At 66.0% G+C, this 14,172-nt stretch overlaps 1 protein-coding gene across 1 annotated transcript in view; it reads right to left on the bottom strand.

Moving 5' to 3' along the window:
• Positions 1-819: 819 nt before the first annotated feature.
• The window catches only part of HMCN2 (hemicentin 2), a gene marked incomplete at its 5' end in the record, with an annotated part of 37,701 nt that continues 24,348 nt past the window's right edge, over positions 820-14,172 (bottom strand). Inside the window, 37 exon segments of the mRNA XM_082492499.1 lie at positions 820-1,706; positions 1,828-1,954; positions 2,256-2,375; positions 2,618-2,935; positions 3,055-3,183; positions 3,286-3,348; positions 3,465-3,702; positions 3,802-3,923; positions 4,098-4,235; positions 4,453-4,602; positions 5,327-5,596; positions 5,745-5,826; positions 5,913-6,103; positions 6,174-6,308; positions 6,496-6,709; positions 7,056-7,246; positions 7,359-7,493; positions 7,796-7,930; positions 8,035-8,142; positions 8,231-8,309; positions 8,311-8,396; positions 8,633-8,754; positions 8,865-9,021; positions 9,139-9,266; positions 9,530-9,677; positions 9,897-10,038; positions 10,153-10,289; positions 10,566-10,647; positions 10,726-10,916; positions 11,015-11,287; positions 11,604-11,701; positions 11,885-12,089; positions 12,152-12,276; positions 12,641-12,800; positions 12,908-13,051; positions 13,560-13,691; positions 13,810-13,923. Of these exon segments, the coding sequence (XP_082348625.1) occupies positions 1,364-1,706; positions 1,828-1,954; positions 2,256-2,375; positions 2,618-2,935; positions 3,055-3,183; positions 3,286-3,348; positions 3,465-3,702; positions 3,802-3,923; positions 4,098-4,235; positions 4,453-4,602; positions 5,327-5,596; positions 5,745-5,826; positions 5,913-6,103; positions 6,174-6,308; positions 6,496-6,709; positions 7,056-7,246; positions 7,359-7,493; positions 7,796-7,930; positions 8,035-8,142; positions 8,231-8,309; positions 8,311-8,396; positions 8,633-8,754; positions 8,865-9,021; positions 9,139-9,266; positions 9,530-9,677; positions 9,897-10,038; positions 10,153-10,289; positions 10,566-10,647; positions 10,726-10,916; positions 11,015-11,287; positions 11,604-11,701; positions 11,885-12,089; positions 12,152-12,276; positions 12,641-12,800; positions 12,908-13,051; positions 13,560-13,691; positions 13,810-13,923 (5,732 nt within the window). The 3' untranslated portion in view covers positions 820-1,363.

Raw genomic sequence — 14,172 nt, 5'->3', positions numbered from 1 at the left:
TCCATAGAGCACCGAGGGGGTGTCTGTCCCACGTCCCCCCCCCCCCCGGGGTGACCCCACGGAGCTGCCTGCCCCAGGGAGTGGGAAAACGGGGGGCAGAGAGGAGCTGGTGCCTGGCTGCTCTGCGGCTGCCCAGCTCGGAGGGGGAAGGTTGAATTTATTTGAAACTCCATCAGGAGGAGAAGCAGGAAGCCCTGCGGGCAGGAGGGGATGGGGCAGGGGGCTGTGCATGGGGCAAAACCACCCTTCCCCCCTCGCACATGCCCAGGGGACCCCCGACCAGTAGCAGGCATGGGCTTGGGGGAGGGGAAACCCCTGACCCAAAGGACAGGGCCTTTTGGGGGCATCTTAGTGCCCCTGCACGGGTGCAGCAAGAGTGAGCCTCAGTGACGGGACCTGGCCGCGGCACCCTCACCCTGGGTGCACGGCCATCACCAGACCCAATGGGCCAAACCTCGGCACCCATGGGCTCAGGTCCTTGGGGGCAGCACCCCCTGTCCCTCCAACCACCGCCGTGGAGGAGGACTGAAACCTAATTTTTTTTTTTTTTAGGAACAGCCTCCACCTGCACCCTGTGCAGAGAAGCCACATCCTGCTCTTGCTGACCAAGGGACCTGACGCTGGGGCAGGATGGGACCTTCAGATGCTGGACGTTTGCCCTCCAGCGCTGCCACATCCAAACAGTCCCCCTTCTGTGGTCCAAGGCCACGGAGGGAGGTCCCCAAAGTCCCGGGAATTCAGGGCTGCTGCTGAGGCAGCCCCCTCCTGCACACCCAAGGAAGCTGCTTTCTTCAGGAACAGGTGATTTTTAGCCATGAAACACCTTTATTTGGAAAAAAACCCCATAAATAAATAAGTGTGCACAGAAACTGGGTGGGTTAACAAAAAAAAAAAAAAAAAAAAATTGAACACAAGGCTATTTCGATTTAAGACGTGGTTAATGCCGGGGTGCCCTGCGCCCTCCCCAGCCCGGGGACCCCCACCCTGCACCCCAACGGGGTCCTCGCTGGCTGCTGCCACCCGGCTCATCCCCTCCCCTCTCCGGGGGCTGACCGCGGCCAAGGCCATCCAGGGCTGTGTTTGCTCCGGGCGGCCGGTCTGAATTGCGGGGTTGCAACAAAACCTGATTGCAAGAGGCTGGCGGGACATCTTGTGCCCCCCTCCAGGGCCCTGCTGAGTCAGGGACTGGCCTTGGGTGACAGCAAGGGGGGCAGGGGCTGCTGGGGGCAGGGGGAAGCAAGGGGGGGTCCCGGGAGGGGGGGAGGAAAGGTGCAAGCTCAGCTCTCCCTGAGCCTCGTGCCTGCACCGGTGCGGTGGCGAGGGACAGAAGTGACCCCACGTCCCCTCCTGTCCCTCGGCGGTGTCAGTAGGGGTAGGGTGAGACGGAGATGAAGAGGAGGAAGATGCTGGGTGCCCGTTCTCCCCCCGGGGCCAGCGCCTGCACCTTGAGGCGGTGGGTGCCGGGGTCCCGCAGCGGGCGCAGGGTGGAGACGATGCCACGGCCCCGCTCGGTGCGGAGGGCGAAGGGGCTGCCGGGCTCCCGCTCCAGCAGCGTGAAGAGGGGGCGATGGCGGAGGGCAGCACCCGGGGCGAGGTGCACCACGTCACGGCCAGCGGCGATGCCGAGGGGCAGGGTGAGCAGCTCGTACCGCAGCGTGGGGGGACCGGCCGAGCCGCAGTCTGGGGTGCAGCGACCGACACACAGCCTGCACGAGAGCCGGGGGGAGAAGGGATGCAGCGGGATGTCAGGAGCGGCGAGGACACCTGGGTCCACGGTGGCAGGAAGAATGCACGATGGGCACCCCCGACCCCCGCAGCACGACTCACCCGGGGCTGGAGCCTCTCCGGTACCCAGCCGGGCACGGCACATCCACGCACTGGGCGCTTCCACGGGTGTTGAAGCACATCTGGCTCGAGCCACACTGGATCGTGCCCTCCGCACACTCATCCACGTCTGTAGGGAGAAAGAGCAGAGGTCTGAGGGTGCCGGAGTGCCCCTGTGCCCCAGGCTGAGATGGGGATTCACATCACCGCTTCCCCCCCCCCCGCCTGGAGACTCCGACAGGGGGGCAGCAAGACAAAAGAGCCCAGGCTTGACAGGGTGCTGAGCCTGGGAACAACCCTCCCCCAGAAGGAGAAAGACTTGCAGTCCCAAAGAGATGACATCCAGGGCACCGTGGGGACCGGGTTCACACCCTGAGGGACACGGGCATGCCGCCAGGGCAGGGGCATCGCCCCAGCACCCCCACACTGACCGTGGCAGGTCCTCCCGTTGGGCAGCAGCCGGTAGCCGGGGGGGCAGAGGCAGCGGTAGCTGCCCGGGCTGTTTCTGCACTCGTGCTGGCACTGGTTCGGCATCTGGCACTCATCAAGGTCTGCAGGGTGAGAGGGGTGAAGGCAAGCGGGGAAGTGTCAGTCCCCTCCAGTGCCCACTGCCCTGGGGCAGCCTGGCTCCCCCTCCCCGTCCCGGCACAGCCAAGCCCAGGGAGACCCCCACCCTGCGAACGGGGGGTGCAAACAAAACGGGGCACAGGGCAGCGCCCAGCACAGGAGCCACCTTTTGGGCACAAAGTGGCCTCCAAACTCACTGCGAAGCCCTTCCCCAATGCACACTCACCGCTGCAGGTGCCGTTCCTCTTGACGAAGCCCACGGGGCAGGGGGTGCCCCGGGCCCCCAGCCCCACAGCCTTGGCCACGCGCCGGAGGGCGAGCTGAGTGTAGAAGGGCCGTCCCCGCGGGCCATTCGGCCCCAGCCAGCGCGGGGGGGGGTCCCGGGGGGTGCTGCCTGTTGCGGCCCCTCCATCCGCTCCTGCTGTGCCGCACACTCCGCCCGGCAGCAGGGTCCTGCCGGGGGGGCACAGGCACTCGTAGGAGCCCCGCAGGTTGCGGCACTCAAAGGCACAGGGTGGAGGAAACTGCAGGCACTCGTTTACGTCTGGTGGAGGAAAGAGAAGAGGAGCTGCAGCTGGACGGGGAAACTGAGGCTGGAGCGGGGCAGGGGAGCGACCACGGCCCTGCACCCAAGGACGTGTCCCTTGAGACCCCCGCTGGTACCCAGGCATGGCCAGCCAGCACCCAGCGAGCGGTAGCCGGGGGGGCAGGCGCAGCGGTAGGTCCCCGCGGCGTTGTGGCAGAGCTGGTTGTAGCGGCAGGCGTGGGACCCCTCGGCGCATTCGTCAATGTCTGGCGAACAGAGAGGGGACAGGGATGGAAGGGGACAGGGAGGTGTCACCACGCAGCAGGTCCCCTCCCCATCCTCATGCCCACCACGGGAAGGGTCCGTACCAATGCAGTACGGCTGCTCGAGGCCACGCGTGAATCCCGGTGGGCACTGGTCTCCATCGGCCCCTGGGAAACAAGCAGAGAAGATGACACAGGGCATGGCCTTTGCACCCTCACAGCCACTCAGGATGGACAGGGGATCCCAGCATCTCCATCCCCATCCCCGGGAACCCCCTCGTTACCTGCATCAAGCGAGGCACGGAGCTGGAAGCGCAGCTCCTCTGCGGCAGGGTCGTAGGAGGCTTTGACAGCACTGGCACGGACGTGCTGCACCCGGGGGGGCTGTGGGCCCGCGGGGGGGTGGTACACGACGGTGTGATTGCAGCGGGCACGGATGAGGCGCCCGTCCCTCAGGAAGCTCTGTACTGAGCCCCCCGAGAGCCGCCCCGCGCCCGTCTGCACATAACGCTCGCTGAAGTCCTGGGGGGAGGCAGGGAGGGGGCTCAGGCCATGGACACCCCCCCCGGGCTCCCAGCATGGGAGTCATGGCCCCACGGGGAGGGTGGGCAGCTCTGGCACCTGCAGCCGCACCACAGCCTCGCCGATGCTCTCCGGCACGGAGCCGCTGATCATGCTGTCCAGGAGCAGAGCACCAGCAGCATCCGTGCCCCGGGCGAGGTGGGTGACCCGCAGGAGCTCCCCTGCCGGGGGGGGAAATGGTGAGCAGCAGCCCACGACACCCCCAAACACAGCTCCATCTCCAGCTGTGACGCTCAGCCCAGTGATGGGCTGAGTCCCCGGGAAAGATGGAGGCTGAGCCGGGCAGGACCAGGCTCCGCAGCTCCCGCCACGGCTGGGGCCATGGCATCCCTCACCTGTGGCAAACTCCAGCTGCGACTCGTGCCGGAAAGTGCCCTGGGTGAGCAGGAACCCGCTCTGGACCTCCCCGCTGGTGTGTGACAAGGACCAGTAAATGGGGGCGATGATGGTGACCAGCACCCGCATCAGGGGCCCTGGGGGTGAGGGGGAAAGGATGTCACCACGGAGCCAGCACCCTCCTAAGGGGGCACCCAGTCCTCCCCAGCCACCCCAGCTCCCCTGGCCCATGGGGCACAGCACAGACAGGGGGTGCTACTTTTAGGGGAGGAGGAAAAAATGTCTTTCCCCCGAGATTCTCAACTGACACAGGTCAAAATCCTCCCTGGGGTGAGGATGGGGGTGACCACCTACCAACAGCGGGTGGGATGCCGCTGATGCTGGTCTGGACAACGGCGGTGCCAGAGTGTGGGTCATCCAGCACGCTGGCGTCAAGGGTGGCGACACCAAGCTCGTGGGCATTAATGACACCAACCAGACTGCCCCGCACCCGGTGCGGCTCCCCTGGGGCAAAAGGAACAGGGGCAGCAGCGTTGGCGCTGCTGTCCCTTGAGAAAGCAGGGCAGTTTCCCGTCTCTCCTCTCAATAATTTGTGAATCAAGAAAATCTGATTTCCTGAAGATGAAGGCAGCCAGAGCAAGGCGGACAGTGGCCCTACCTGGCTGCAAGCACAGCCCTCAAAGACCCCATCGTCCGGGCAGCACGGTGCCATGTCAGAGGATGCTGTGCTGTATCACCCCCCACGGTCCTGGCCCCAGCCCCAGCCTTTTATTTGCCTCTCCTCCGGCGTGCCTGGCAGCAGAACGCCAGCAGCCGTGCAGAGGGCACACAGGGTACCCGGCGCTTCCTCCGCGCTGCCGGCTCGCCCGGCCCTCTGCTCCCGGAGAGGCAGCGGGAGAGGATGCGCCTGTGCGTTTAGCAGAGCCCCTGGGAAATGGGAATTTAATCACGGGGAGCAAAGGCAGGAAGGCTGGGGGGAGGCGAGCAGGGGCACAGGGCAGCTGCTGGGGTCGGGGTTCGTCTGGGCTCAGACCTTCAGATGAGCAGTGGAAGAGACAGGAGGGGGCAAACCAGGGTACGAATCAGGGGGTTTAGAGTGAGCAGAGAAAGGCAATATCCCTCCAAACCACTGTGTAGGAGATCTTTCCCTGGGGTGTGACGGTGCTGTGGGCAGCCCCAACCCCCCGAGCCAGCCAGAAGCCCCTCCATCCCTGCGGCAGACACCCACCTCGGACAGCCAGGGAGGCATGGGCGACGGCGGACCCCAGGGCGTTGCGAGCGATGCAGGAGTAGCTGCCGGCGTCACGGTGGCTGACGGCGGGCAGGAGCAGCGTGGCGTTGGGCAGGACGCGGGCACGGGGACCCTCGGGCAGTGGCTGCCCGTTCCGCCGCCACTCCACGGAGGGGGTGGGCTCCCCCGATACGGTGCAGTGCAGCAGCACCCGCTGCCCGGCGTGCGCCGCCACCGCTTGCGGCGTCACCGTCACCGTGGGGGCACCTGGGCAGGGAGAGGGATGCGGGCAGTGCCGCACCATCCCAGTGGTGCTGCGGCCCTTCCCCAGATGTCGGGCGTAATACAGGGGGCTGAGGGGTGACATGATTTGCAGTTCCTCAAAAGGAGGGTACAAAAAGGGGGCAACACTCACTCCGCAGGACCAGGATGACAACCTTTGCTGCTGTGCCTGCATCATTCTCCGCCACGCACCGGTAGTGCCCCACGTCAGTGCTCTAGCAGTACCAATAGCGTTAGCACAGCCCTTGGCTTTGCCGTGAAAGGTCCCCAAAATGCACCGGCACCCCCAGGCCCCACTCACCCCCACGGCGTGGATGGCCAGGGAGCCGTTCCGCAGCTGGTGCAGGCGCCCGCCAGCCACCACCGGTACCCCGTCCTTGCTCCAGCGGATGAGGGGTGCGGGGTGGCCCCGGGCATCACAGCTGAGGAGGGCATCGCCCCCGGGGCGCTCCACCTGGTACGCGCTGGGGTCCCCCGATATGATGGGTGCCTCTGGGGAAGGGAGAGGGGTGGCAGAGGAGGAGGGCTGGCCGGGCACCCCAGTTTCCCCACCGGCACCTACCTCTGACAGAGACGAAGGTGGCAGCCCTGATGGCACCGGCGCTGTTCTCGGCGCGGCAGACGTATGTCCCACTGTCGGCACTGGTGGCTGCCTCCCGCCGCAGGGTGCTCCGGCCACTCTGCTCTGACACACCGTCTGTGGGGTGCAAACCCCCCCAAAAAGCACAGAGAGGGACCGTCTAGTTAACCCCACACAGCCAGCCGTCCCAGCACCCCGGGGACCCCGAAAGGTGGGATAAGGACAGGGATGGAGCCAGGATCACATCCTCCCCAGAAGCTCAGCATCCTCTGTCCCCTCTGCCTGTGGTTCCCCAGCCACGCACCGGTGACGAGCTGCCCGTTGGCCATCCAGGAGATGTGGGGCTGGGGGTTGCCCGCGGCAGCACACACCAGCTCCAGCCTCTCGCCTTGGCTCAGGGTGAGGTCTCCGGGCAGGCGGGTGAAGGTGGGCAGGGTGTGGATGGAGAGGGAGAGATGGCGGATGGCCCTCCCGGCTGAGTTCACCGCAGTGCAGGAATAGCTCCCGGCATCCCCTTCCTACATGGGGAAATGTGAGGATGGGGGGGGGTCAGCTTGGGTCTGGGGTCCAGCTGCAGCCCTGGCTCACTGGGCTATGGCTCTGCTGGTGGTTGTGCACCCAAAAAGCCAAGGTTTGGCCACAACCACTTTTTCCAGCCCATGTTAGCAAAACCACACCACCCGAGCCGCCAGCCCGTTGCAAAGGACTGCACAGGGCTCTCCCTCTGCCAACTATTTTTGCAAGCAGCCATGGGCACGGCAAGGTGCAGAACCACCCAGGCTTTCTTTCCAGCAGCAGAAGACACTTGTTTCTCAGCTCTCCAACCTTACATCTAGCTTGGCTGCAGGAGGCGGCGCCGCTCACCTGGACATCCCGGAGCAGCAGCTCCCCGGAGGGCAGGATGGTGGCCTTCCCCCCGCCGCCCCACACCGGGACTCCCTCCCGGCTCCAGGACACGCGAGGCTCGGGGACACCATGGGCGGCACAGGGCAGCAGCACCTCCAGCCCCTCCAGGACAGCCAGCTCCACCGGGCCGGCTGCGATGACGGGGGGCACTGGAGGACAGAGACTTGTTCACACCTCGACAGCCACATTTCACCGTGAGGTGCTGGAGAAGGAGCTGAGCAGAAGAGGGGATGAGCACTGGAGCCCCCGGCGCTGCCTCACCTTGCACGATCAGCCTGGTCCTCCCTGCCGCGGTGCCCGAGGGGTTGCGAGCCAGGCACAGGTAGGTGCCCGCGTCCCCTGGGGAGGCTCGGAGGAGATGCAGCTGCCCATTGGGGAGGACCTTCAGCCCGGGCCCTGCGGGATCGGGCAGGAATGAAGGGCGGGATGGGGCAGCGCAGCCGTGCCGGGGTGCGGACGGACAGTGTGCGAGGACTGCTCCCCCTGCAGAAGCGCCCCTTTCTGGGCAGCCCCCGGAGAGCAGCTCCAGCGGCCACTGCACCCACCTTGGTTGGCAGCCGGGAGCCAGGAGGACCCGGGCACAGTACCACCCAGCATGTTGCTGGGGCGCCTACAACCCCTGGGCACCCAAATCTTCCCCCAGGCAAAGGCTGGCAGGCAGCGGGGGCTCTGCCAGCCTCCGGTGGGCTCCTGCTCACCTCCAGCGATGCCAACGCCATCCTTCTGCCAGGTGACCTCTGGCCGGGGGACCCCGGTCGCCTCACAGGACAGCATCGTGCTGGTGTTGACCATCACCATCACCATACCGGGCAGGGGCTTCAAGGCGGGGGGCTCTGCGGGTGGCAGGGAAGTGCTGCCCATCGGGTCCCCCCCCAAGGTGGGCCACGGCACAGGGAGAGGGACCCCCAGGAGTGGGACCCCCAGGGGCCACGCGTACCGTGCACGGCAAGCCGGAGGTGTTTTCGGGCTGTGCCAGCAGCACTCCTGGCCGTGCAGGTGTAGCGTCCGGCATGCGTGGGCAGCGCCTGCCTGATCTCCAGGGCCCCTGGGAAGAGGGCGGGCAGAGGGGAGGCAGTGGGAGAGCTGGCAGGGACCCACCGCCGCGCCGAGGCCGGACCGCCCCATGCCCGTACCTGTGGGCAGGACGCGGTAGCCCCCTCCTCGGCTGCCCAGCTGAGCCCCCTCCTTGCTCCATGACACCACGGGGGGGGGGCACGCCAGAGGCGTAGCAGGTGAGGACCGCGGGGGACAGGCGGGTGACAACCACGTCCGTAAGGTCATCGGCAATGGCAGGGGGCACTGGAGAGGTGAGGGTGGGAGGTGAGCAGGGCTGCACGGGAATGCTGAAGGGGATCCCATTCCCATGCCCGTGGGCACAGGTATTTCTATTTCCCTCCTTGCCCACCACCATGGCCAGTCCTCTAGAGGGGACCCAACCCCCCAGGGGGGCTGGAGCACACCCACCTCACGCCTGAGGTGGTGACAGACCCCAGGAAAGCCACTCTTGGCAAGACCCATGGGCCCCAGGACCTCACCGTGGACGGATGCGAGGAAGACCTTGCGTGCCTCTCCGGCGGCATTGGTGGCGATGCACTCGTACCACCCCTCGTCCCGGGAATCGGGGCTGGCGATGAGCAGCGACCCCGAGGACTGCAAGCTGTGCGGGCCGAGCACGCATCGGGGTCAGCCCCTGCCCCACAGCGAGGGGGCAAATCCCACCCTACGGTGGGACCTTTCAGTGGGTGAGGTGGCCGGTGCCATGAGTACCTGTAGGCGCCAGGGGGGAGGTGTGGGTTCAGGGGGCGGCCGTTCTTCTCCCACCTGATGGAGGGCTCGGGGGTTCCCCAGGCATCGCAGCGCAAGGCGGCCGGCTGCTGAGCCAGCAGGGTGACGTTGGAGGGCCCGGGGGTGATGGCGGGAGGAACTGTGGAAGGGCATGGAGGCAATGAGCAGAGGACAGCAGCACATCGTCGCACTGATGAGAGCAGCCCAGTGGCAGTAGGTTAAGCCCAGGAGGGATCCATGTGGCTCTTCCGCTTACCAAGGACATGGAGGTCCAGGCCTCGCCGGTCAGAGCCAGCAGGGCTAGATGCCATGCAGAGGTAATAGCCCAAATCCCGGACCTGAACGGGGTCAATTTGCAGAGAGCCGTCTGGCAGGAGCTGCAGCCTGGGGAGGGAGAGCGAGGGAGCCCTGTGGGGGTTCTGCATGGTCAGGCTGCAACGCATGGGGACACACAGCTGGGAAGGTGACACGTGGCATTGCAGCCAGATGTAGCACATGTCCGCTGAGCTGCCACGGGGACAGAGCACAGCCCTTCGCGGGGTGACAGTGCCATCCCTGCTCCGGGCATGACAAAACACCTATTGATGTGGAGGGTGGCACGATCCGAGAGCCAACTCTTGGTGCCACCAACCCACAGAGCCTCGTACCTGTTGTTCCCGCGAAGGGGCAGGAGCCGGCCATCCTTCCACCATGTCACTCGGGGCGCGGGCCACCCCTCCGCCCGGCACGGCAGTACCGCTGAGCCGTTCAGCAGCGCCCTCGCCTCCTCGGGGCCCGGCTGGATCTCCGGGGCCACTGTGGCAGCGCCCAGCCGGCACCGGAGAAAGTCAGAGACAGGGCTCAGGGGATGGAGAACATCAGCCCAGAGCAGTACCGGAGGCTGGGCATGATCCAACCCCCCTTCCCATCACCCCAACCTTAGGCCACCCCGTAATATTGCACATCCCTGAACGAACAGGGACAGAGCTGGCACTCGCTGCCGGCAAAGCCCCATGGCAGGGCATCGTCTCTCACCATGAACCTCCACCTGGACGCGCAGGCTGGTGTCCCCCAGCGCGTTGGTGGCCCTGCAGCTGTACTCGCCGCCATCTGCCGCCCCCATGGCCCGGATCTGCAGGAAGCGCCCCTCGGCCAGGACCTGCCTGCGGGCATCCTCCTGACACCCCCGGGGAGACCCCGTCAGCAGCTCTCCCCACATCACCCCTACCACGAGGGCGAAGGTGCATCCCAGGCCCTGCCCGTGCCCAGTCCCAGGTCCCATCGCGCGTACCCGCAGCGGGGAGCCCTCCCGGTGCCACTCGATGTGGGGGGATGGCACGGCATCCTCGGGGCACTCCAGGATGAGCTGCCCCCCTGCCACGGCGGTGATGCTGTGGGTCTCTCCAAGGCTTTTGATGCTGAGAGGTGCTGTGGGACACGTGCCAGGTGAGTCAGGGGGTGCCACGTAGGTTGGGAACCTCCATACCTATCCCCATAAGTCACGCATAGCCCCCCCGCTCTGCCCGGCCTCAGGCTGTGCTTCTGATCCCACTTGACAATCTCCACTGCTCTTCCCATCCGCCCCCAGCGATCCCAAGGACGGGTGCAGGGGATGCTCTGGCTCTCTGGTCCCCCAACGCCTCTGACCACCCCACAGCACCCCCCGCTACCGCCCTCCTTGCTGCACCGCTGGGGCCACGCTACCTTGGATGCTGACATGGAAACTCTTGCTGTCCTCCCCAGCAGGACTAGCAGCCAGGCAGACATACAAGCCAGCGTCGGCTACCTAAGGCAAAGCCAGGAGAGGGAAAAATCGCGGCATGAAAAGAAAATGCAGGTGGGGAGAAGAAAGAGGAGCCCTTACCTTAGTGCTCTCAATGTGGAGGGTGCTCTCGTTCCCTGACACGAGCCAGGGCCCCGCCAGCAGTCGTCCATCCTTCTCCCAGGTGACGGTGGGCACAGGGACGCCTGTCACCACACACGCCAGCTCTAGTGGGGTGCCCACAGCAATGGACATCTCGGTGGGCCGGGACGCAGCCCGAATGCGGGGCGGCTCTGCAAGGTGCACGGTGAGGCAGGTGGGCTCATCCCCTCATTGCCTCCAAAAACTTGGCTAAGCTGCCCTTCCCGTATCCCCAGGAGAAGACACTTACCCATCACCAGGAGGTGGAAGGCTTTGCTGGCTTCCCCCACCTCGTTGGCCACCAGGCAGGAGTACACCCCCGTGTCAGCTGGCCCCACGGCCACCAGACGCAGCTGCGGGCCACTGGTGACCCGGTTCCTCTGCCGTGCCAGAGGCTCGCCATCCTTCAGCCAAGTCACCACCGGTGCTGGGGACCCAGTGGCTTCACAGGTGAAGGTGATGTCAGAGCCCTCGGCCACCATCTTCTCCTCACTGCTCTCAGGGCTCTCCAGGACAGGGGGCACTGGGGAGGGAGGGGGTTCCTTTAGGGGGGCCACGGGAGCAGAGTTGGGTCCCCAGGCACTAGGGATGGGTTTGGCAGTTCCCCGGTGTCCTACAAGCACCCAGAGGCAGCTCAGCCTCCCTGCGCTGTGCTCTAGGACTGCTTTCAGGCTGGTCCTGCCTTGCTCCGTCCTCTCCGAGCCCATCTTGGCAGCCAAGGGATGGCTCGGAACCCCGCTTGGAAACGGGGCTGCAAAGCACAACACGTGCTCTGCCAGCAAAATTGGTGCCCAGGTGTCCCCCGCTCTGCTCTCCCCCCACCCCCGGCTGCCCCGTACCCCGTATCTGCAGGACGAAGCTGCGGTCGGCCACCCCTGCCTGGCTGGAGGCGATGCAGGTGTAGAGCCCGGTGTCAGAGATTCGTGCCTGGGAGATGCTACCCCGTGGAGCGGGGCACAGGGATGGGGACAAGACGTCAGCTCCGGATCCCCACTGCCCCCCAAGGTCTCCACATTGACAGGTAGCCACCTCAGGGTGCAGCCGTGGCCACCCCAGCACACAAACCTGGGTACCAGCCCCAAAGCCTGTGGCCAAGCATCACTCCAGGGTCACTTCTTACCGGAGGACGTGCCCAGCTGAGAGCAGGGTGACGCGGGGTGACAGGCGCAGGGGCAGCCCATCCTTCAGCCAGCTCACACGGAGGGGAGGGGACCCCCGTGCCCGGCACTCCAGTGTCACCGCTGCGGAGACGACGCCACGGACCACTTCTGACTCATCAGCACCTCTCTCGATGGCAGGGGGGACTGGGCGAGGGGACAAAGGGGCTGACGGGGCTGTTGGGGGCAGGTGGCCCTGGTGCTGCCCCGTGTGCCCCGGCCCCGCTCACCCAGCACGTTCAGCGTGTGCAGCCGTGCGTCTTCGCCCACGCTGTTTCGGGCCAGGCAGGTGTACGCCCCCGAGTCGGCAGCTTGGAGCCCCTCAAGGAGCAGGGAGCTGCCATCCGGGGACATCCTGCGCGGGGAGGACAGGGCAGTGACCTGTGTGTCCATCCCTAACATGCCCATGGGGCGGAGATGCTCTGTGCTTGGTTGCAACCCAAGCTGTGGATTTTGGGGTGCGCTGCAAGGCCAGCACAGGAGCTGGGACCCTGCTAGGGTAACAATGACCACACCAAGCGTCAGCACCATCCAGGACACCAGGACTTAACCCAGGAAGATGCTTCTCAACAAACAGCTGGGACGTGCTCATCCCAGCTCAAGCAGGGAGGGGCAGCAGAGCCTTGCGCTGCTCTTTTACACATGGGGAAACTGAGGCACGGAGGGGGCTGTGGCATCGCCAGCCTGTGGGGTGGTCCCCCCCCCCACCCCAGACTCACCGGGCGCGGGAAGGGGGCTGCAGCCCCAGGGGTTGCCCGTCCTTCAGCCAGGAGATCTGGGGGATGGGCTGCCCCTCCGCCCGGCACTCCAGCCTCACCCCTCTGCCCTCCACCACGCTGTGCTCGCTGGGGACCCCCGCGCTGGCGATCCGGGGTGCCACTGCACCGAGAAGAGAGGGAGGCTGAGGAAGAGGAGGGGGAGAGGAAGGCTCCCCTCCGAGGGAGAGCCTGCAGCAACCCCCACCCACCACCCCAGGGGATCCCTACCTCGCACCAGCACCCTGAAGTCCTTGCGCGCCGTGGTGGCCGGACCCCGCGCCAGGCAAGTGTACCGGCCCTGGTGGAAGGGCTGCAGGGGGCTGAGCTGGAGCTGACCCCCCCCGGACACCAGACCCTGCTCCGGGCTGCTCTCTGCGAGGAGATGGGGCAAAAGGGGCTGCTGCGGCGTTCCTCCAGCGAGCCCCCCCGCCCCTCCCCTCCCCCAGGCACATTGTCACACTCCCTCCGTCCCACTCCCAGGACCCAGTTTGGGGAGTTGGCTGAAGCAGCGGTCGGGGCTCTGCAGAGCAGGGTGGCTGTGCCACGTGTTGCTGGAGCTTTGCAGAGCCACTAGTCCGGGGACAAACTCCTGTCCCAGCGGGTAACCCAAGGGCTGGTACCCAGAGAGCTCAGCCCCTCATCTCCCCATCACATCCCATGCCCACATCCCATTGTTTCAGCCTCTGGAACAAAACTAAGGCCCCTTAAAAACCACACCAGGAAAACGCCAACCCCCCCGTGCTCTGCACCTCCTCCCCTGTGGGGCCCTGCACTTCTCTCTCAGCAGGATTAGAAATGGAGAAACTGAGGCAGGACGGCTTCAGGTGGGGCGGTGGCGAGGCTCAGGATGGCGGCCTGGCACGGCCCCCCGGGCACATACCCAGCGGTCTCCCGTCCTTCAGCCAAGTGACAGTGGGCACAGGCACACCGGTGTCTTGGCAGGTCAGGACAAGAGGGCTCCCCACGTCGGCATCCAGCGTCTCCTGCTGTGGGTCCTCGATGCCCGGGGGTCCTGGGGAGGAGGAGCGGGGATGGGGTGTGTGAGCAGGAACACAGGGACCAGGGTTTGCCGTCAGCTCCTCGGTGTGCTCTCGGGGGGCAGAGCTCCCGGCAGAGCCCTCGCCACTCACCGTGGACAGTGAGGATGAAGAGCTTCTCATCCCGGCTGGCCGCATTCAGCGCCACACACGTGTATGTGCCCGAGCTGGAAAGCTGCAGGCGAGGGAGCTGCAGCACCCGCGAGTCTGGGAGAAGCGGAGAGCGGGGAGTCGGGGCAGGATGGAGCCTGGACTGAGTCTGGGCTACCGTGCTGACCCATCCCCCAGCAGCCAGCCAAGCTCCGTGGAGAGGCGTCTGGGCCATCAAAGCCCCTCTTTGAGGTCGAAGGCCCTGCTATGCACTGCAGAGAAGGGTGCTGAGCTCCTGGGGAGCAGCAGCACAGTTCACAGGATGCAACCAGGAGGCATCACTCGGCAGTAAGTTATGAGCATGTG

Source organism: Vanellus vanellus (assembly GCF_965231255.1).
Source record: "Vanellus vanellus genome assembly, chromosome: 18".
In the NCBI taxonomy this organism is placed as follows: Eukaryota; Metazoa; Chordata; class Aves; order Charadriiformes; family Charadriidae; genus Vanellus; species Vanellus vanellus.
This window is presented reverse-complemented; position numbering and strand designations above follow the sequence as displayed.